The sequence below is a fragment of the Corythoichthys intestinalis genome, chromosome 6 (assembly GCF_030265065.1).
Source record: "Corythoichthys intestinalis isolate RoL2023-P3 chromosome 6, ASM3026506v1, whole genome shotgun sequence".
Lineage (NCBI taxonomy): Eukaryota > Metazoa > Chordata > Actinopteri > Syngnathiformes > Syngnathidae > Corythoichthys > Corythoichthys intestinalis.
The window spans coordinates 25,571,816-25,593,100 of NC_080400.1; the positions used below are offsets into that span (position 1 = coordinate 25,571,816).

Sequence of the window (21,285 nt, forward strand, 5' to 3'; positions counted from 1 at the left end):
ATATAAATATGTGTAATTTCGTAGAAAAAGGTGGGGTGAAAACAGCCGCTAGATGGCGAGATGCTGATCTCATGTCTGTAATTTAACCTCGTTTTTTTTGCCGAAGAAGAGCTTCCCACGTCGAGTACACACATGTGTAAAAGATTGAAATTGGTTTTTTGAGGTGTAATTTACATTCACGTATTTTCTAGGCTTAATATGAGCTCCTGTCGACGACCGGAGCACACCGCTCCTCCAGATGTGGTCAGTGCTCATTTTCACTTGTTTGTAACATCTCGGCTAACAACTTCGATGTAAACAGAGCGCAGGTTTTAATTCTGTGTTCTCCCTTACATAGTTTTACAATGCTGAGGAAGCAAAGAAGTACTCTCAGAAGTAAGTGAATTTTTGGCTTGACTTAAATCAATAAATCAAGTATGGTTGTGGTAACAACATTTGGGGTGTTTAATTCAAGGCTTTCCAATGTAAAAAGTCAAAGACAATCCTCCCATTAAAGACAATCTCTTCTGTTGTTTGTCAGCTCTCGTATGATCGAGATTCAGACTCAGATGTCGGAGAGAGCCGTGGAACTATTGAACCTTCCGGAAGGGCAGCCGAGCTTCCTGCTGGATGTGGGGTGAGCCACTGAAATTGGATTACAATGGGATCAAAATCATTAACTATGATTTCGATCCCATAGACTTGCATCATACTTTCATTGAAATAAAATTTTAACTCATTCGCTGCCCATGACGGCGAAAGACATCTAATCCATTTCGAATGGGAGGAGCTGGAGCGAATAATCAGTGAAAATGGATTAGACATCCTTCCCCGTTAAATGGCACATAAACATGATCATTTAATGTTGAATGAATTAATGTACCGTAAGCCTTTGAGTTGTGAAACAATCATTGGTCATGTACTCCCAACTTCTCAGGTGCGGTTCGGGTCTCAGTGGTGACTACCTGACAGAGGAACGCCACTACTGGGTCGGTGTGGACATCAGCACGGCAATGCTGGGTTAGTTTTGGGCACTCCTCACTGCTCCAACCTAGAACACCAGGGATATATTTCATTTTGAAAAAATCACTTGTAACTCTATACGTATTAAGGGTGGGAACCTCTTTGAACCTCACGATATGATTCGATTTGCGATGCAAAGCTCACGATAACGATGATCTCAGAACATGGCGATACAACATTGGTCAGGAAATCATTCTACAAAAAAACTAATAAATAGAAAAACAAGCTATCGTCATCCTTCTGTTGTAAATTTATCACGTTTAGAGGAATTTTAGATGTCCAATCCATTTGAACTGGGAGGGTGGCAGCGAATGAACCCCTCCCACCTGTATGGCCATCAGTGGCAGCCAATGCCAGGCAACGAGGTAATATAGGGCCATTTCAGGTCATTACGTGTTGATTTTCAGTCACTTCCTGTTGGTTCTGGGGCATTTCATGTGTCAGTTTCTGGATGATTTTGGGTTACAGAACAGGAAGTGGCCCGGGCATCTCCCTACTGAATAGGCAGTGACTCAAACTCAACAGGAAGTGACCTGTAAATGCCCCGAAAATCGGAAAGAGTCACTGAATGCTCTGGTTACACGTTCATTCACCCTTCCCAGTCTTAATGGATTGGGCATCGAGTGCCGTCAAAGGCAGCAATAGAGTTAACTGAGACACTATCATGGTGGAAGATTTTGGTAGCAACTTGTTAGTTCTTTTTAAAAAAAAATTTAACCACTGACACATCTTTAAAACGATATCTCGATTCTTGGCATGAGCTTATTGATAACTTTTTGGGATGCAAAGTATCACGATATATCACCATTTCAATATTTTGTCACACCCGTAATACGCATGTCAGATGTGGCACTGGACCGAGAGGTGGAAGGAGATCTTCTACTGGGAGACATGGGCCAAGGGATGCCGTTCCGTCCGGGAACTTTTGACGGCTGTGTTAGGTACAATATTTCTTGTCATTTTCATTGCATGTATCTGTACTGTTTTAGTTAAATTGATTTTGTTGTTTTTTCGTATCTCTCAGTATCTCGGCTCTTCAGTGGCTTTGTAATGCTGACAAGCGCACACACAGTCCCCCCAAAAGACTCTATGCCTTCTTTAGTACTCTCTATTCTTCTTTGGTAAGTTTTAATCTGTCGACTGATTTATTTACATTAGATCCTGGATGTTGAATATAGAGCTGGTCCCTGGTTTGCGAACAAATTTCTACGTTCCTAAGCTGGTGACATGACCCAAAGTCTGAATTCACCCTTCAAGTACCTTTAATCTCAAAATAACTATTCAAAAACATGTATTATGTCATATTGATAAAGTAAAAAATAAAATATTTCTTACCTCCCTTAACATCAATTACACCATAGTTCTTCTTACAACTGGCATTTATGTATTTGTCACCGTCAAACTATGAACACACATTTAGAAAGTACAACCATGGCAGAGCGTACAATAATGCTATAAAAGTAAATCAATAGAGACATATTTGGTTAGAAAAACATACCTCAATGGCTGCACAATATTACCCAGGGAAATAAGGTCAAAATCTTGGTAAATTCAACTAGAGCTGTCCCGACTAGTCGACATAGTCGACGTCATCGATGACGTAAATCCGTCGACGAGCACAACATCCCGTCGACGGTTAATGAAGGGTTAAAAGAATATATGCGTGAAAAGTTCAGAATGTCGGATGCTCTGTATGCAAGCGGGGAAAGCGGCACAAAGCCAAAAAAAGCGCACCAGAGTGTCCAAAACATTGACTAATTTCAAAGAAACAAAGGAGGCTACACTCTTCTGTCCTGTCTCTTCAATGCCAAGCTTGGCTGCAAGTCGGCCGTGAATAAACACCTCAAGCGCCGTCAACCAGTTTGTAATTTTTTTTTTTTTTTTCATTTTTTTGTACACCAGAGGGTGCTGTCGCCTTACTAAATAATAATGTTTCATTGACAATGGGCCTATAAGTGCTATTAGTATTGTTCTTAATGCTAATTGAAAGGTTTATTTCATTCATTCATTCATTTTCCATGCCGCTTTTCCTCACGAGGGTCGCGGAGGTGCTGGAGCCTATCCCAGCTAACTACGGGCAGTAGGCAGGGGACACCCTGAACTGGTTGCCAGCCAATCACAGGGCACAAGGAGACATACAACCATTCACGCACACACTCATACCTACGGACAATTTAGAGTGTTCAATCAGCCTACCATGCATGTTTTGGGGATGTGGGAGGAAACCGGAGTTCCCGGAGGAAACCCACGCAGGCACGGGGAGAACATGCAAACTCCACACAGGAAGGCCGAAGCCCGGGATTGAACCCTTGATCTCAGAACTGTGAGGCAGCCGTGCTAACCACTCAGCCACCGTGCCGCCAGGTTTATTTCATGTTATGGTTTATTTTGTGGTATAGAAAATGATATAAAGTTAAAAGGTCATAAATATATACAGTATACAGGACTGTCTCAGATAATTAGAATATTGTGATAAAGTTCTTTACTTTCTGTAATGCAATTAAAAAAACAAAAATGTCATACATTCTGGATTCATTACACATCAACTGAACTATTTCAAGCCTTTTATTATTTTAATATTGCTGAATTTGGCTTACAGCTTAAGAAAACTCAAAAATCCTATCTCAAAATATTAGAATATCATGAAAAAGTATACAAGTAGGCTATTCAACTAATCACCTGAATCATCTAATTAACTTGAAACACCTGCGAGGGTTTCCTGAGCCTTAAAAACACTCAGCTTGGTTCAGTAAACTAAATCACAAGTATGGGGAAGACTGCTGATCTGACTGCTGTCCAGAGGACCATCATTGATACCCTCCATCAGGAGGGTAAGACACAAAAAGAAATTTCTCAAAGAGCAGGCTGTTCACAGAGTGCAGTTTCAAAGCATATCCACAAAAAGTCTGTTGGAAGGGAAAAATGTGGCCGGAAACGCTGCACAACCAAGAGAGATGACCGCAGCCTTAACAAAATTGTGAAGAAGAGCCGCCTCCAGAATTTGGGGGAGCTTCAAAGACAGTGGGCTGAAGCTGGAGTCCAGGTATCAAAAGCCACAGTTCACAGACGTGTCCGGGAAATGGGCTACAATAGCCGTATTCCCATGGTCAAGCCACTTCTGAACTCAAGACAACGGAAGAAGCGTCTGACTTGGGCTATGGAGAAGAAGCACTGGACAGTTGCAGAGTGGTCCAAAGTCCTCTTTTCAGACGAAAGCAAGTTTTGCATTTCATTTGGAAGTCAAGGCGCCAGAGTCTGGAGAAAGGCTGGAGAGGAGCAAAATCCAAGTTGCTTGAAATCCAGTGTGAAGTTCCCACAGTCAGCAATGGTTTGGGGAGCCATGTCAGCTGCTGGTGTTGGTCCACTGTGTTTCATCAAGTCCAGAGTAAATGCAACTGTGTACCAAGAGATTTTAGAGCACTACATGCTTCCATCTGCTGAAAAGCTCTATGGAGATGAGGATTTCATTTTCCAGCATGATCTGGCACCTGCCCACAGTGCCAAAACCACCAGTAACTGGTGCACTGACCATGGCATCACTGTCCTTGATTGGCCTGCTAATTCCCCTGACCTGAACCCCATCGAGAATTTGTGGGGTATAGTTAAGAAGAAGATGAAAGACACCAGACCTACAAATGCAAATGAGCTGAAGGCCGCTATCGAAGCATCCTGGGCATCAATAACACCTAGGCAATGCCACAGGCTGATTGCCTCCATGCCACGCCGGATTGATGCAGTAATCCGTGCAAAAGGATTCCCAACCAAGTACTGAGTGCATCAATGGACATTTTCAAATGTTTGATTTAGTTTTGCTGTTATAAAATTATTTTTTTACTTGGTCTGAGGAAGTATTCTAATTTTTTGATATAGGATTTTTGAGGTTTCTTAAGCTGTAAGCCAAAATCAGCAATATTCAAATAATAAAAGGCTTGAAATAGTTCAGTTGATGTGTAATGAATCCAGAATGTATGACATTTTTGTTTTTTTAATTGCATTACAGAGAGTAAAGAACTTTATCACAATATTCTAATTTCCTGAGACAGTCCTGTATACAGTGATTGCACTCAAGGGAGAGATTGTCAATGATAAGGTAATAAATTAAGGTAAAGGCAATTCATATAGGCAATTCATTGATATATAAATAAGGTTTAAAAGGAAAAAGGTGAAAAGTTTTGTTAATTTCTAATTGTGTTGTCTTATTTGTGTGCACCGTAGCTCTTACAGTGTGTTTACATCAAGGATGGAATAAAAGTTGTAAACCATCAGTTTAAGAGACCATCTTTTCAATCGGGATGCTACACTAGTTAATTCTATCAGCATTTGAACTCATTGTTTATTTGTGATTTATTATTGTTATTTACGTGTTTATTTGTACTTTAATAAATAATTTAAGTGTTCCAATATGTTTTTTTGTGAATTGATAAGCGTCAACAAAAATTTCATTGCTAAATTAGTAAAAAAAAATAATTAAAAAATTAATTATTAGATTAGTCGACTAATCGTAAAAATAGTCGGCTGACTAATCGGAAGAAAATTAGTCATTTGGGACAGCCCTAAATTCAACAAGGAAAAGGGCAGCTATTAGTGGCAGTGGTCCAGCAGTGAAAACGAACATTGCTCAATAAGCTAGCGGGCTAATTGCGAGCTAACAGGGGGCATCACTGAGCCTGCGCCGTTTACCCTTTCGCTGCCTTGTAATGTTAACTGGCGTTCACCCCCACTTCCCAACGTGAGGGGCTGATAACCAATTTTTGGAGCAGATATTCATTTGCCGTAAAATTAAAAATTGGAGTAAAAAAAATTAATAATTCATGTGGCCACTCCTCCCACTGGACCCAAAGGTTCATTTATTTATACAGTGCCCTCCATAATTATTGAATTTATAATAATTATGTGTTTTTTTATCTTCTAATATTTTTTTAAATTCTAAATAATACGGGACCTTAATGGAAAAAAAAGAGAAAAACCCAACCTTCAGTACAAGTGCATTTGTTCAGTGGGGAAAAAAAATCCCACATAAAGAAATAATTATTTGACATCAAATAATGTGTGTCACAATTATTAGCACCCCTGGTGTTAATACTTTGTACAACCCCCTTTTGCCAACAAAACAGCACCTAATCTTCTCCTATAATGTTTCACAAGATGGGAAAAGACAGAAAGAGGGATCTTCAGCCATTCCTCTTTGCAAAATCTCTCTAAATCATCCAGAGACCTGGGTCCTCTCCTCTGTACTCTCCTCTTCAGCTCACCCCACAGGTTTTCAATGGGGTTGAGGTCTGGGGACTGAGATGGCCATGGGAGGAGCTTGATTTTGTGTCTGGTGAACCATTTCTGTGTAGATTTGGCCATATGTTTAGGGTAATTGTCTTGCTGAAAGACCCAGTGACGACCCATCTTCAGCTTTAGGGCAGAGGGCAACAGATTTTGATTTAATTTGTCCTGGTATTTCAAAGCATTCATGATGCCATGCACCCTAACAAGGTTCCCAGGGCCTTTGGAAGCGAAACAGCCCCATAGCGTCACTGACCCACCCCCATGCTTCACAGTGGGTATGAGGTGCTTTTCAGCATGCGCATCTTTCGTGGCACGCCAGACCCACTTAGAGTGTTTGTTGCCAAAAAGCTTAATCTTGGTCTCATCTGACCAAAGCACACGGTCCCAGGTGAAGCCCCAGTACCGCTTGGCGAAATCCAGACGTTTGCGTTTATGATTGTGAGGTGAGGAAAGGTTTTCTCCGTGCATGCCTCCCAAACAGCTTGCTGGCGTGTAGACTGCACCTCATACCCACTGTGCGGGAGCCGTGGCGCACGAGGATCATTGCTCGTGAGGAAAGACAGAAGCTTAAGGAGGCGTCTTGCCGGCTTCAACGTCGTACAGATCCGTTGAGTGGCAGCATTTTGGGTTTGCTGATACACTATCCCCACTCGTACATATTTAACAAAGACTGTCTTTATGGATATGTACAGCAATGTCTGCCAATATATTGTTGCCGACTTGGCCTCGGTTTGACACGAGACAGCCTAACACCCTGGGACACAGACAGCTAACTCACGGTTACATGATGAACAATGAGTGGCAAATTAAGAGCGCTGTTTGTCAAATGGGGGTGTTGTGCAGTAATGAGCAGACGTGGCTTCTGTAGCGTTTAAGTTTTTTAATGCCCCGACAGCACTCGCGCGCGTACACACTAGATATCATCTAATAGCAGCCTAGATGTGCTACGTTAGATACCCCCAAGTCCCATGCCATTGGCTGCGTGAGCCCAGAGTGATCATGGGACGCGTAGTCCATATACTACATCGATGAATTAAAAACCGCCATGACTGAATGGAAGTTAAGCAGGCCAAATCAATCCATACCAGTTACTATAGATAATGCTGCAAATATTGTTAATTCAGTATGTAACACAGATGGACTTGGACCACAAATAGGATGTTTTGCTCATGTGGTAAACATAGCTGCTAAGAGAGCTGTAGTGTGCCCCACCTTACTTTACAAACGGTAAAGATTGTTCTCAGCAGTTTTATACAAAATTTCTTCAGATCAGTAAGAAGTAAGCACACAAATATCATGCACTAAAATGCATGTTTATATGATGGCATTGTTATTTTTGCTTGTTAGCAAAGTAAAAAAACAACAACAAAAAAAACACTTGTATTTTTTGTTTCGGAGCATTAACTGTATTCAATCGAATCTAAAACTGTGTCCCTCGAACTGTGACTTAGCTTTGTCATTGCATCCTTAGTAAATACTAGTGCATGAGACAGCAAGCAGGAGAGAGGCGCGGCTGCATCTGAGCCGAAATAAACCTATTTTTAAATTGATTTTTTTCATATCAGCCGGTCAGATTAAAAAGAAAAAATGGCCGAGACCGATATACGTCGAATTTCTAAATATTGGCGCTGAAAATCTGTATCTGTAATTAACAGTACTTCTCTCGCCACACTACTCTTATTTGTTAATTCAAGGATAAAACTGTAGTCTCTGCTAGTGCTGCAACGATTAATCTATTAACTTTGAGTATTCGATTAGAAAAAAAGATTCAAATTAAATTTTGCTGCCTCGAATATTCGTTTAATTAAAGTGGGGTTGTAATGGTTTATTTTGAAAGTGTTTGCATTGAGTTTTATTGATTTGGGTGGCTACACTGCCCTCTAGTCTGCCTCATCTCACATGGCTGAATCCAGTTGGTCCATGTTAAGACCAACATAAGCTAAGTTTTTGTTTGAGCTAATGTTTTCTAATGCATTCGTAATTTAGTTTGTAGGTATATTTAGCTATTTTTTGTGGGAATATGTGTCCGAACCATTTGTTAAGAGCATTGTAAAAAAAAAAAAAAAAAAAAAAAAAATTAAATAGCGTTTTATAGCATTTAATCTAGCAGACTTTTGCTGTGTAAGTTAGCCAATTGTTCTTTTGTTGTACATAAATCCTTATTTTTTTTTATAACGTTTGAGGCTCAGCTCGGGTATTTTAATTTTTCATGTTCTTTATCCGATTACTCGATTATTCGAACTTACTAGTTCATCGATTTTTCAACTAATAAAATAATCGATAGCTGCAGCCCTAGTCTCTGCGCTGAATGGGCTTTTGCGAACTATGTCCTTGATTCCGTCAATGAAGAGCAATAAACTGTTCTAATGACTTCACTTGTTCTCCGTATTTCAGTCTAGAGGTGCCCGGGCTGTTTTTCAGCTCTATCCCGAGAACTCTGAGCAGGTAAACGTGCGGGCAAAATGTTTGCCGATTATTGTTTAAAAATATTTGCTTTCCAGTTATAACTATAGATTTATGTTTCCCCCTTATGGTAGCTGGAACTGATCACGTCGCAGGCCATGAGGGCAGGCTTCAGCGGAGGCATGGTGGTGGACTACCCCAACAGTACCAAGGCGAAGAAGTCAGTGGCTTACTTACCGTTTGTGTGACTCTCATAGCGTTGCCATTGTTGCTCACTTTGCGTCTTTGCAGGTTCTTCTTGTGTCTCTTTGCTGGCGTGACTGGCGTCTTGCCCAAGGTATGTTGCAAATGATTAATGAGGTGTTACAAAGTAGTGCTTGACAACTGGTTAAGTTCTCAATCCAAATCAATATCATATTTGTAAAAGTGTTGAATTTTTCTACAAAGCCTTTTTGCCCAATGTATTGCAACCCATATGACAGTGCTACATTATAAACCTCAGGGTTTGGGCTCCGAAACATCGGACAAGAATGTCTCCAACCAGGTCCACTATTCAGGACAAAGGTACAAAGATACACATGCACACAATCACTCTTGTTTACACAGATGCAATAACCTGCTTATGACAAACACATTAGTGTGTCTATTGGATTAAACTCCCAAAAGTGTCCAATCTTCTTATCGCTTTTTATGATGTTAAGATGCCACCTCAGGCCAAATGTGCACTGCTAACACATTATTTAATTGGACATTTTTCCGAGTAGATACCTGCGTAAATGCATTTGAGCAGATAATTTGTGTGTGTGTGTGTAGAAATATGAGCTTCTCTTATCGTTTGCTTTAACACCCAGTCAGGTGAGTCCTTTGCAGCATTGATGAGATGCGCCATGTATAAACAACAGTGGAACGCAAAAAGCTACTTGACGCACATTTGACCTCCTGTTTACCTAACGTTGCACAGCTCTTGGTTGTTTAAAAAGGTTTCAGGTCTTGCCGTTTTAAAAATTATAATGGTGACCTCTGCACTTAATCTCAGTTTAATGGAAAGTTGCAATTTTTTTAAATGCCAAAAAAGTATCACGAGGTGTGGGCACAATTATTATTAGTAGGCTCCTTTTATATATACTGAGGAGCAGAAGTATTTGCACCCATTGTGATTTTGCAAGTTCACCCACTTAGAAAATAGGTAGAGGTCTGAAATTTCAATAATAGATACATTTCGATTTATAGAGACATAATTAAAAAAAGAATGCCGAATTTGTATTGTATATTTTTCAGTAATTTGAAATATGCTGGGTTTCATGAGTATTCGTACCTCTGAGAATCAGCTATAATTATGACACTCAAAGATTTGTCAATCTACCTAAAAAAAAAAAAAGTCCACCTTTACCCCATGAGTAACCATCCACCCACCACCCGTTTGAGTTCAATAGGTCACCTGTGCACCCCACATTCAGTCATAATGCAAATGCCACACTAAGCCACACGGTTGCTAACCGTCATAAGCTATTGTTTAGCCACAACTGGATTCATTACCTTATAGCTATTCATCCTTCACACAGCTGCTGCAAACAGAAATGTTGTTTAATCCATCTACAGGCGACCGGGAGATTGATTTTTGATTCGTTGATGATTTTACAACACTGTTCGGGTGTGTGCTGGTCCTCATGGGAAACGCAGTCTTCCTTAAAGCAAAACACTACCGCTTTTGTCCACCAGCGTCACTAAAATCGACCAAACTGAAAAGAATACAAATTAAAATACAGTGGTACCTCTACATACAAAGTTAATTCTTTCCAGGACGTTGTTTGTCAGTCAAAATGGTCGTATGTCGAGCAGGCTTTTCCCATAGGAATACATTTTAATTCCATTAATTCGTTCCACAGCCCAAAAACCTATACTAAATACTCGTTAAATACTGCTGGTACTATTAAAAATGGCAATTACACATAGCAAAACAAATAAGTTATAAATAAAAATTGGAATAATAATAACACTAATAATTATTCCTTTAAATAATGTAACGAATCGGATTCTAATGGGATCAGACTTTTTTTTTTTTTTTTGCTGTACCTGAACGCACCGCTGGGCTGACGTCGCAATGAGAGATGTCAGTGCGGTTGAGAATAATACTTTCGTTTTCTTGAGAGAACAGTCAACTGCTGCGGACAATAGGCGTTTTGTGTTGGATTAGTTCTTAAATAAATGATAAAAACGTGACGAAGCTGGCGATTTCCTCGGCGATGTTACCACAATAATAATAACTTAACTTATAAGGACTGATGAACGGTGGTGAGAAGAGGACCGTGGAGCCGTATTGTCGAGCCAGTTCACGGATGCGCACCCCACGCTCATATTTTTCTGTAATTTGCATCTTTATTTCAAAGGTAAGCGTAACTTTTTTCCTTGTTTCACCAACTGTACCAACTTTTTTTGAAACCTGTGTTGATTTCTCACACAAGAAAATCCGCCGTGGGTTCTTTTGTGGTGCTGTCATGTCGTATTTCGAGCATGTCGTCGGATGTAGAAACAAATGGCGTGTCAAATTTTACGTCGGATGTCAAAAAGATAGCGTGTCGAAGCGATCGTATGTCGAGGTGCCAATGTATATAATTTTTTGTTGTTGTAAAAACTCAATACATTATATTCAATGGACCTTGGTGTCACCTTCGACTGATGGCGGATTTACCAGCCACATAAAGCTCAAGGTTTTCAAAGCTGCCCAACTGTGTGGCTGGATCCAGAGACCCTCAAAGCATGCAAACACTATATAGTGGAAAAATACTTACTTTGGACTTTGCTTTGCTGCCCCACTATGCAGGAAGATATAAACTGTTGAGTCGGTCCAGAGGAAGTTCACTAAAACGATCGCTGAACCAGCAAATCTCTCCCACTGGGCGAGACTAAAATATCTCAAACTCTTCTCAGCGCAGACATGAGCGCTATCTGATCATTTGCTCGTTCAATATCTGCCACAACTTGGTCTCTAACTTTGTGCAGGAAATCAGATACAGCAGCCTACTCAGATCCTCAAAGCACGATTTTGAATTTTCTGTATAAGGTCTGTATATTTAATTGCAGACTTCTCAAATGTACGTACGAGTTAGCCAGGAGAGGGCACCTTTGAGCTTGTAATAGTACATGAGTGCTTGTTTTATATATGGCGAAAACACAGACAAGGCTGAAAAAGCAGTTTCTGCTCTTGCACCCCTCTTTAAAATAAACTCGAATAAGCATCGCGACCCCTGTTATATTACCATGTTTCTCCCATAATATCCCCCCAAAACCCGGCTGTGGCCATTCACAGCTGTGTCTTGACACTCGGGGATTAGAGCCTAGTTCGGGCCTAAAAAATCCAGCCCGACCCGACACGGCCCGCTGGTATTGAGGCCCGACCCGGCCTGAGCTCGATCACTTAACTAGATTTGCAGGCCCGAGCCCGAAAAACCCGATTTTTTTTTTTTTTTTTTTTTTTTTGAGTGACGCGGAAAAAACGCAGCAGCAGCAATTTATTTTCATTTCTTCGAGTTGGCAGAAAAAAACGCAAGTTTTCTTAATGTTTAAATAATCTACATATTTTTCTGAGAATTATCAAATCATTCACACAACGAAATAACGCTGGGAAAGTTTGTTAAACATATTTCTGAGTGTGTGGGATATTGTTCTCACATGGACGCGCCTCTCTGACAAGGAAATGAAAAAGCGGCCGGCGCCACGGCGTTCGTGCACACGCACAAGCAAAAGCGCAATACAGAGAGCCTGCTCTCCAATTTTTTTTTTTTTTTTTGGAGTGACGCGGAAAAAAACGCAGCAGCAGCAATTTATTTTCATTTCTTCGAGTTGGCAGAAAAAAACGCAAGTTTTCTTAATGTTTAAATAATCTACATATTTTTTTTGAGAATTATCAAAGCATTCACACAACGAACTAACGCTGGGAAAGTTTGTTAAACATATTTCTGAGTGTGTGGAATATTGTTCTCACATGGACGCGCCTCTCTGACAAGGAAATGAAAAAGCGGCCGGCGCCACGGCGTTCGTGTACACGCACAAGCAGAAGCGCAATACAGAGAGCCTGCTCTCCAATTTTTTTTTTTTTTTTTTTTAAATAATTTATTAGTCCGGCATGGCGGCCCGACCCGAACTGACCCGAACGTGAATGCTTAAAATGTGGGCCCGACATTCGGGTCGGGTCGGGTCGGGTTCGGGCACAAAATCTAACCTCTATCGGGGATACATGCTACATGGAGTATTTGGATCGAAGAGGTAAGTACACGATAATCTCATTAAAATCATGGCATCTTTAATTATGGTCTCGCGTGCTCTCACCTCCAGTTAGGGTTTTGCTGTTTAAAACTTTTTATTTTTTGGGGGGGAATGCCCTCCTGTTCAGAAACGTGCGAAATTGAAATCTAATTACCGTATTTTTTGGGCTATAAGTCGCACCAGCCCAAAAATACGCAATGAAGAGGGGGAAAAAAAAACATACATCGCACCGGAGTATAAGTCGCATTTTTGGAGGAAATTTACTTGATAAAATCCAACACATAGAACAGATATGTCATCTCGAAAGGCAGTTTAAAATAAAAATACAATAAAGAACAACATGCTGTATAAGTGTACAGTATGACAATGTTACATGATGCATGAAAACGACATGCGAACGTGGCCAGCATGTTAACGTAACATAGCTATTAAGAGTTATTCAGATAACTGTAGCATAAAGAGCATGCTAACAAGTTTACCAAACCATCAGTTTCACGCCAAAACACCAAAATGTGAAATTATATAATGTGTTGATAATTTCACACATAGGTCACTCCAGAGTATAAGTCGATCCCCCAGCTAAACTATGAAAAAAACTGCGACTTATAGTTTGAAAAATACAGTATATGACAGTTTTTGTTGTTGTTGTAGTTAAAAAAATGAAAGTAGGGCATGTAGGTGTGGGCCTGGGTTGCGAGTCAGGTTGAATTGTACGTGCACTCATGAACCCAACAGGCCCAGAGACAAAAATCAGAAAGGCTGTCGTCCTGCTTGACGTGAAACTCTGTCCTGTGGGTTTTCCTGCCTTTCACACGACCTGACTTGCACACAACAAACCCTTAATTACCTCTACTTTGTCCCTGCGAAGATGCCGCTTCAAAAGCATGAAAGGAAAATCTGTAAAGAAGGGAAGGGATTGGATTCTGGAAAAGAAGGAGAGGAGACGACGACAAGGACGGTATGGAGACCAGTCTATTTATTTTATGTACATACAGTACAGCTTGTAAAATTGGTCTCACTTCTATGTGTGATGTTGTCTTTCAGCGAGGTCCGGGCAGACACGAAATACACAGGACGACAGCGGAGGCCTCATTTTTAGCCGTGATTAACACAACGACGTATGCCGACGTAAACGCACGTGCTGGGTTTTAAGTGGCATTGACTGCTATAGACGTACGCAGTGAATGTGATCATACTGGACATGTTCTTGGGGTTTCATCGTTCTGACAATTTTTAAGAGAGAATGTTACATCTCTTAATCAATCCCTATCACTGAGGTTGGAGCGTGGTGATGACTTAGTAAAGCAAGCTTTTGTGTTGACAACAAAGCATCAGATTCTTTTTAACCATGGTTATTTATTTTCCTGAATTCAATTTACAAGATAAACAAAAAGAAAAAAAAATTCCTGATGATGTATGATCTTTTTCAACACCTTTGCTACACAAAAAGTTGAAAAACCTATACTCATACATTGTATGATCAATAATTAAGAAAACTATAATGATAACTACAATGATGTCCTGATTAGCCTCTATAGCAACCACATATTTTTTGGGAAATCAATAAAGGAAAACTGTTATTGTCAATTACAAATGACATTGACTATCATAATTTTGCACCAAACATTTCCAGGAAATTCTTTACTTTAGGTACCATTACAAAAAAGAAATGTTGGATCAGATTTTTTTTTTTCTCTAATCATTTAATGAATATAAATATACATCTTGTGACCTCAGTGGTATGAACTAGTTCGGGCACCCCTGACAACCTCCATTATTTTCTATTATGTGTACCTCCATTATTTTCTATTATGTGTAAATCCTTGTGTTTGGACAACTTCATTTTGATATATAAAAAAAGACACATGGACTGAAACATTTCAGAATTGACATAAAAGGCGCACTACTGTTAGGTTTATCTTACCCAACGTTGGCAAGCAACACAGATGGGGTAGCCGTCTTTCTGGAGAGAAGCTGGCAGCAGATGTTCAGCTCAAAATACTCCGCTTCTCTGAACACTGCCTATTATTATTTTTTTTCCAGCAATGTCATTGCCAAGAGTAGCGCTACTAATTTCATCATTGAGACGTCGCAAGACTCGCAACAATAATAACACGACTCGAGTACACCAATCAGACTCAAGCTTGCTGTTGTATGATCACGCCAGCCTGTTCAATCACGTGGTGTCTTTTTAGCACCGTAAAAAATGAAGAATTTGAGATAGAGCGCTGGCCTCAACATGACTCACAAGAATGGATTCAAACCTCTACTCCAGTTTTTTTGTTGCACCAATTGACCACGTACAGCAGGGGTCCCCAAACTTTTTCCTGTGAGGGCTTTTTCCCCTCTGATGAGGGGACGGGGTCAGTTTGTACCAGAAAAAGTGTGACGATTGCAGGAGTGCCTTAATGTAAAAATTTATTGTTTTTCAGAAAGCCACAATCAAATAACCCTTTCTGGATTCTTCACTGAACAAAAGTAAATTAAATAAAAATAATAATAATATAATATAATATAATAATAACACTATTAATTAAATAGATAATAACCAAATAACCCTCTCTGGGTTCTTCACAGAAAAAGCCAGGAAATAACACAAGTAAAAAAACAAAATTGTTCAGGGGGCCGGACCAAATGTGAAGGTGGGTTGTATCCGGCCCGCGGGCCATAGTTTGGGGACCCCTGACGGACAGTGACCCCTCGTTTTTCGCAGTTAATGGGGACCAAAACCCACCGCGATAAGTGAAAAACTGAAAGTAGCGTCCGCCCCCCCCCCCCCCCCCCCAAAAAAAAAAAATTTTGTGTTCGATGTAGGTCTGTCAAAATTACCGCATTAACGGGCGGTAATTAATTAATCACGTAAAAATATTTGATGCATTTAACGCACATGCCCCGCTCAAACTGATTAAAATGACAGCACAGTGTAATGTCCACTCTTTACTTGTGTTTTTTGGGTGTTTTGTTGCCCTCTGCTGGCGCTTGGGTGCGACTGATTTTATGTATATATAAATATATATATAAATACACTGTATATGTATAAGTATATATATATTACATTTTAAAAAAATCCTAAGTATAATCTAAAAAATAACTGGTGTCTATGTGTGTATATATATATATATATATATATATATATATATATATATATATATATATATATATATATAAAATAATGATTTTAAGCACTTCAAATGTAATAGAAGTATTAAACATATTACTGTACCACCGAATTATTTTTAAACGAGAATAAAGCAGAAAAATGCTTGACTTTATTAAATCCTTCACTGAGTGAGTCCACTCAAATCTGCTCACTCACACACAATGAGTTGCCACAGCAACTGTTTAACAAGTTAAATGACGATTGACGCATGCGGCGCTTTGATCTTGCCAGAAGAGCGAAGTTCAAACATTAAACGTCCGTCAAACATCGTTAACCTTAATACGCAACTCCAGTGAACTTACTGCCTGACCAACAAAGAGCAGGGAGAGGGACAAAGAGCTAGACTACGCGATCGGCTCAGGACAGCTCATCTGTGTTTTGTTTTTGTTTTTTTAATTGAAAAAAATCCGCGATGGACTGAGGGCGCGAAGTTTGAAGCGTGAAGTAGTGAGGGATCACTGTATTCACTATTCAAACTAGGAACTATTTTCTCCACCAGGGGGCAGGGCACTCATTCTCTGTGGAGGAATAATGTTTCTTTTGCTTTTTGTCTCTCTTGCCAGAATTCAATGGATTTTTTTTTTTGTTTTTTTTGGGCTTAATGTGGTTATGCAGTGGGTAATTGTACATTATGATTATAACAGTTCATTAAGTTTGTGCTGAAAGAAAAAAATACGATTGTTCAAAAAAATAAAAAATAAAAAACAAAAACAAAAATTACTCATATTTGAGTACTTTTCACTGGATACCATTTTACTTGAGTACATTTTTTGGATGACTACTTTTACACTTACTTCAGTAATATTATTATGAAGTAACGCTACTCCTACTTGAATAAAATTTTTCGCTACTCAACCCACCTCTGCTAATCGCACGCTGGTCACACACACAGTTCAAAAGTACAAGAAGTGTGCCACATACAAAGAATATTGGAACAGTTTAATGTGACATAAGGAAACGTCAAATCAGAACACTGTAAAGCATAAAATGAGTTAAGGTTAGGGCTGTCAAACGATTAAAATTACAGCTAAAAATTAATCGTAATTAATCGCCATTCAAACCATCTATAAAATATGCCATGTTTTTCTGTAAATTATTGTTGGAATGGAAAGATAAGACACAAGACAGATATATACATTCAACATACACAAACATATTTGTTTATTATAACAATAAATCAAGATATCGTTAACATTATTAACATTCTCTCAAAGCGATCCATGGTTAGAAAGACTTGTAGTTCTTAAAAGATAAATGTTAGTACTTTTAGTACTGTTAGTACTGTAACAGTACTTTAGTACTGTTAGTAGTTTTAGAAATTTTATATTAAAACCCCTCTCAATGTTTTCGTGTTATTAAACTTTGTAAAATTTTCAATCAAAAAAATAAACTAGTAGCTCGCCATTGTTGATGTCAATAATTACACCATGCTCACTCATGGTACTAACCCATAAAACCAGTTGCACCCAAGCGCCAGCAGAGGGTGCCAAACACCAAAAAACAAGTAACAAGCGGACATTACACTGTACTGTCATTTTAATCTGTTTGAGCTAGGCATATGCGTTAATTGTGTCAAATAATTTGTGATTATTTTAAAAAAATTCCCGCCCCTTAATGCGAGAATTTTGACAGCCCTAGTTAAGATATAATTGTCCTAACAAGTGCATCAAATCAAAATTACACAGATGCAAAAATTGCTTATTTTTGGTTATTTGAATACCTGTAACATTAACACTGGTTAATTGGAAAGCAAAATTAGCATGTGAGTTTATCAAGCCTTGAATTTATAGAAAGATGTTTAAAATCATGTATTTGAAAAAAAAATGTATTTCAGGTGGCTAATTGCATGTTGTTTCTCTTTGAATCTCCGAGGAAGAGTGTCATCATGGGGACTTAAAAATAGCTCTCATATAACCTGGAGAAATATTGCTCAACATCATCAAGTCAAGGCTATTAAAAAAGAAAAAAAAGGATATCGCTGACATTTCAGGTGTCACGTTCCACTGAAAAATATAATGAGAAAAGGAAGACCACAAACAATCCTTATTAAGGCCAGAGGTGGCAGGGAAAATAAATATCAGATGAAAAGGTGTAAGATGGTCTGAATGGTCAAAGACAGCCCACAGACCACCACTAAAGAACTACATTCTGCTGCAAATGGTGTCACTGTACATCGTTCAACAAGAAGAAGCTGAGTGAGTGATAGGTATGAAGCCTTGTCTGTGCACATGCCACTAACAGACTCGCTTGAGGTATGCTAAAGCACATTTAGATAACCTATCATTATTATAAAACAAGGTACTGTGGACTAATGAAACCAAGGAAAATTTTTCGGTGATAAGTATCCTGCATAGTGAGACAGAACATGACGGTCCAAGAGAAGAACTTACTACGCTCAGTAAAATTTGGTGGGGTGTCCATTATGATTGTTATGTGGCCATCCAAGGCAAAAACTCGGAGATGGGAAGAGTTTGGCGAGGACATGGAAAACGACTTCCGGATGGCTTCGAGGAAATTCTGGTCCACCATCCGGCATCTGAGGAGGACAGCAGTGCACCATTAACACCTAGTATAGTGGAGATGAGGTACTGCTGACCTCGACTCGGGACGTTGTGGGGAGAATACTTCAAAGACCTCCTAAATTCAACTGACACGCCCCCTTGAGGAAGCAGAGTCTGGGGACTCCGAGGTGGGCTCTCCTATCTCTGGGGCTGAAGTTGCTGAGATGTTTGGAAAGCTCCTCGGTGGCAAGGCTCCCGGGGTAGATGAGATTCGCGCTAACTTCCTCGGGGCTCCGGATGTTGTAGGGCTGTCGTGGCTGACACAACAGCCCTACATTGCCTGGACATCGGGGACAGTGCCTCTAGATTAGCAGACCCTTTTTAAGAAGGGGGAGCTGAGGGTGTGTTCCATTTATAGAGGGATCACACTCCTCAGCCTCCTGGGTAAAGTCTATTCAGGGGTGCTGGAGAGGAGGGTCCGTCGGGAAGTCGAATCTCTGAGTAGTGTGGTTTTCGTCCGGGCCGCCGAGTAGTTGACCAGCTCTACACTATTTTCAAGGTCCTCGAGGGTGCATGGGAGTTCACCCAACCAGTCTACATGTGTTTTGTGGATTTGGACAAGGCATTCGACTGTGTCCCTCGGGGAGTCCTGTGAGGGGTGCTTCGGGAGTATGGGATTACGAGCCCTTTCGTAATGGCTGTTCGGTCCCTGTATGACCGGTGTCAGAGTTTGGTCCGCGTTGCCGGTAGTAAGTCAGATTCGTTCCCAGTGAGGGTTGGACTCCGTCAAGGTTGCCCTTTGTCACCGATTCTGTTCATAACTTTTATGGACAGAATTTCTAGGCGCAGCTGAAGCGTAGAGTTTTCGGTTTGGTGACCTCAGCATTGCATCTCTGCTTTTTGCAGATGCTGTGGTGCTGTTGGCTTCATCAAGCCATGACCTCCAACTCTCACTGGAGTGGTTCGCAGCAAAGTGTGAAGAGGTTGGGATGAAGATCAGCACCTCCAAACTCGAGACCATGGTCCTCAGTCAGAAAAGGGTGCTGTGCCCTCTCCGGGGCGGGGATGAGAACCTGCCCCAAGTGGAGGAGTTCAAGTATCTTGGAGTCTTGTTCACAAGTGAGGGTAGGAGGGAGCGGGAGATCGACAGGCGGATCTGCAGTGGTGCGGAATCTGCACCAGTCCATAGTGGTGAATTAGGAGCTGAGCCAAAAGGCTAGGCTCTCGATGTACCATTCGATCTATGTTCCTACCCTCACCTATGGTCTTGAGCTGTGGGTCGTGACCGAAAGAACAAGATTGCGGATACAAGCGGCCGAGATGAGTTTCCTCCACAGAGTGTCCGGGCTCTCCCTTAGAGAAGGGTGAGAAGCTCGGTCATCCGGGAGGGACTCTGTGTCGAGCCGCTACTTCTCCGCGTTGAGAGGAGCCAGGTGAGGTGGCTCAGGCATCTGGTTCGGATACCCTGGAGTAGCTGGTTGAAGTGGCTGTGGAGAGGGAAGTCTGGGCTTCCCTGCTAAAGCTGCTACCGCCGCAACCCGACCCTGCATTAGGCGATGGATGGATGGAAAGATGGATGGAATTGAAAATGAAGTTGCTGATTTAAACGCCACATAATTTATAAATGAAATTGTCAGGGGTTCAATAGTATTTTGAGAAATTAAAAAAAAAAACTCATTTCCGAGCACAGAACACAACCTTTGTTTTTTTTTTTTTTTTTAATTACAGAACCGATTATTTTTTGTTGTTGTACTGATTTATTATGGTGTGAGCATAGTAATTACATCTAGGTTTGAATATCATTTCTGTCCTTCCTGTTGTATACTGGAATGTTTGATTTCCTGCTATTCCTCCATTTTCAATCCACCGAGCAAGGACAAATAACATCATGTACAGGGCAGGCCAAAAATTTGGAATGCTCAGTATAAGTATTTTGACAATTTAACATAAAAGATGAAACCAACAAATTTGATCGAGCGATTACAAGTAAATGGACATATCTAAAGCAGTTCCATGTTTAAACTTTGTTGATTGTAGAAGATTGAAGCTTTTCAGCTTATTAAAAGAGCAAAGTTTTCAAGATATATGGCGGAAAACACTCAGTTCCGCTCTGAAACCCCCAATTTGGCCAAATTTCAAAATTGTCCTATTTGCATATGTGATACTGTATATCATTGGAAAGTTTAAAAGCTTAAAATCTCAATTTCATAGGTGAAGAATTTTTTTGAACGGGGGCATTTAAAAAATTTTTTTTTTTTTTAAACCCCTAAACCCTTACTCGAGGTGAGAGCATGAGAGAACATAATTAAAGACACCATGATTTTAATGAGATATTATCGCGTACTTTTCTTGTTTTGATCCATAACTCTGTGTAGCATCTCTCACCGAGTGTCAAGACACAGCTGTGAATGGGCACAGTTGGACTTTTTGGGGATTTTATGGGTGAAACACGGTAATATAACAAGGTTCGCAATGCAGAAATTGCAGACATCAAGGAGTGGTTGAGATTTTCAAATATTTACCCTTTTGAAGGTTTTTTTTTTCTTTGGATCGACTATTTATTGCGAAAATGTGACAGTAACAAAAAAAAAAAAAAAAAAATACAATTAAGTGATAGTTATCAGGTGACCTATTTACAGACACAATTTTTTTCATTGTGACATAATTTGTTTAAAAGTT

At 40.1% G+C, this 21,285-nt stretch overlaps 1 protein-coding gene across 1 annotated transcript; it reads left to right on the plus strand.

Annotated features, from left to right (window-relative positions):
- The first annotated feature begins 67 nt into the window (after positions 1–67).
- On the plus strand, positions 68–15,702 carry bud23 (BUD23 rRNA methyltransferase and ribosome maturation factor). Its single transcript, XM_057839849.1, has 12 exons — positions 68–243; positions 338–375; positions 521–616; positions 917–999; positions 1,847–1,943; positions 2,027–2,123; positions 8,674–8,724; positions 8,817–8,902; positions 8,974–9,019; positions 9,185–9,246; positions 13,814–13,903; positions 13,990–15,702. The coding sequence occupies exons 1-12, from the start codon at positions 199–201 to the stop codon at positions 14,042–14,044; spliced, it is 846 nt and encodes a 281-aa protein (XP_057695832.1). The 5' UTR covers positions 68–198; the 3' UTR covers positions 14,045–15,702.
- Positions 15,703–21,285: the final 5,583 nt, after the last annotated feature.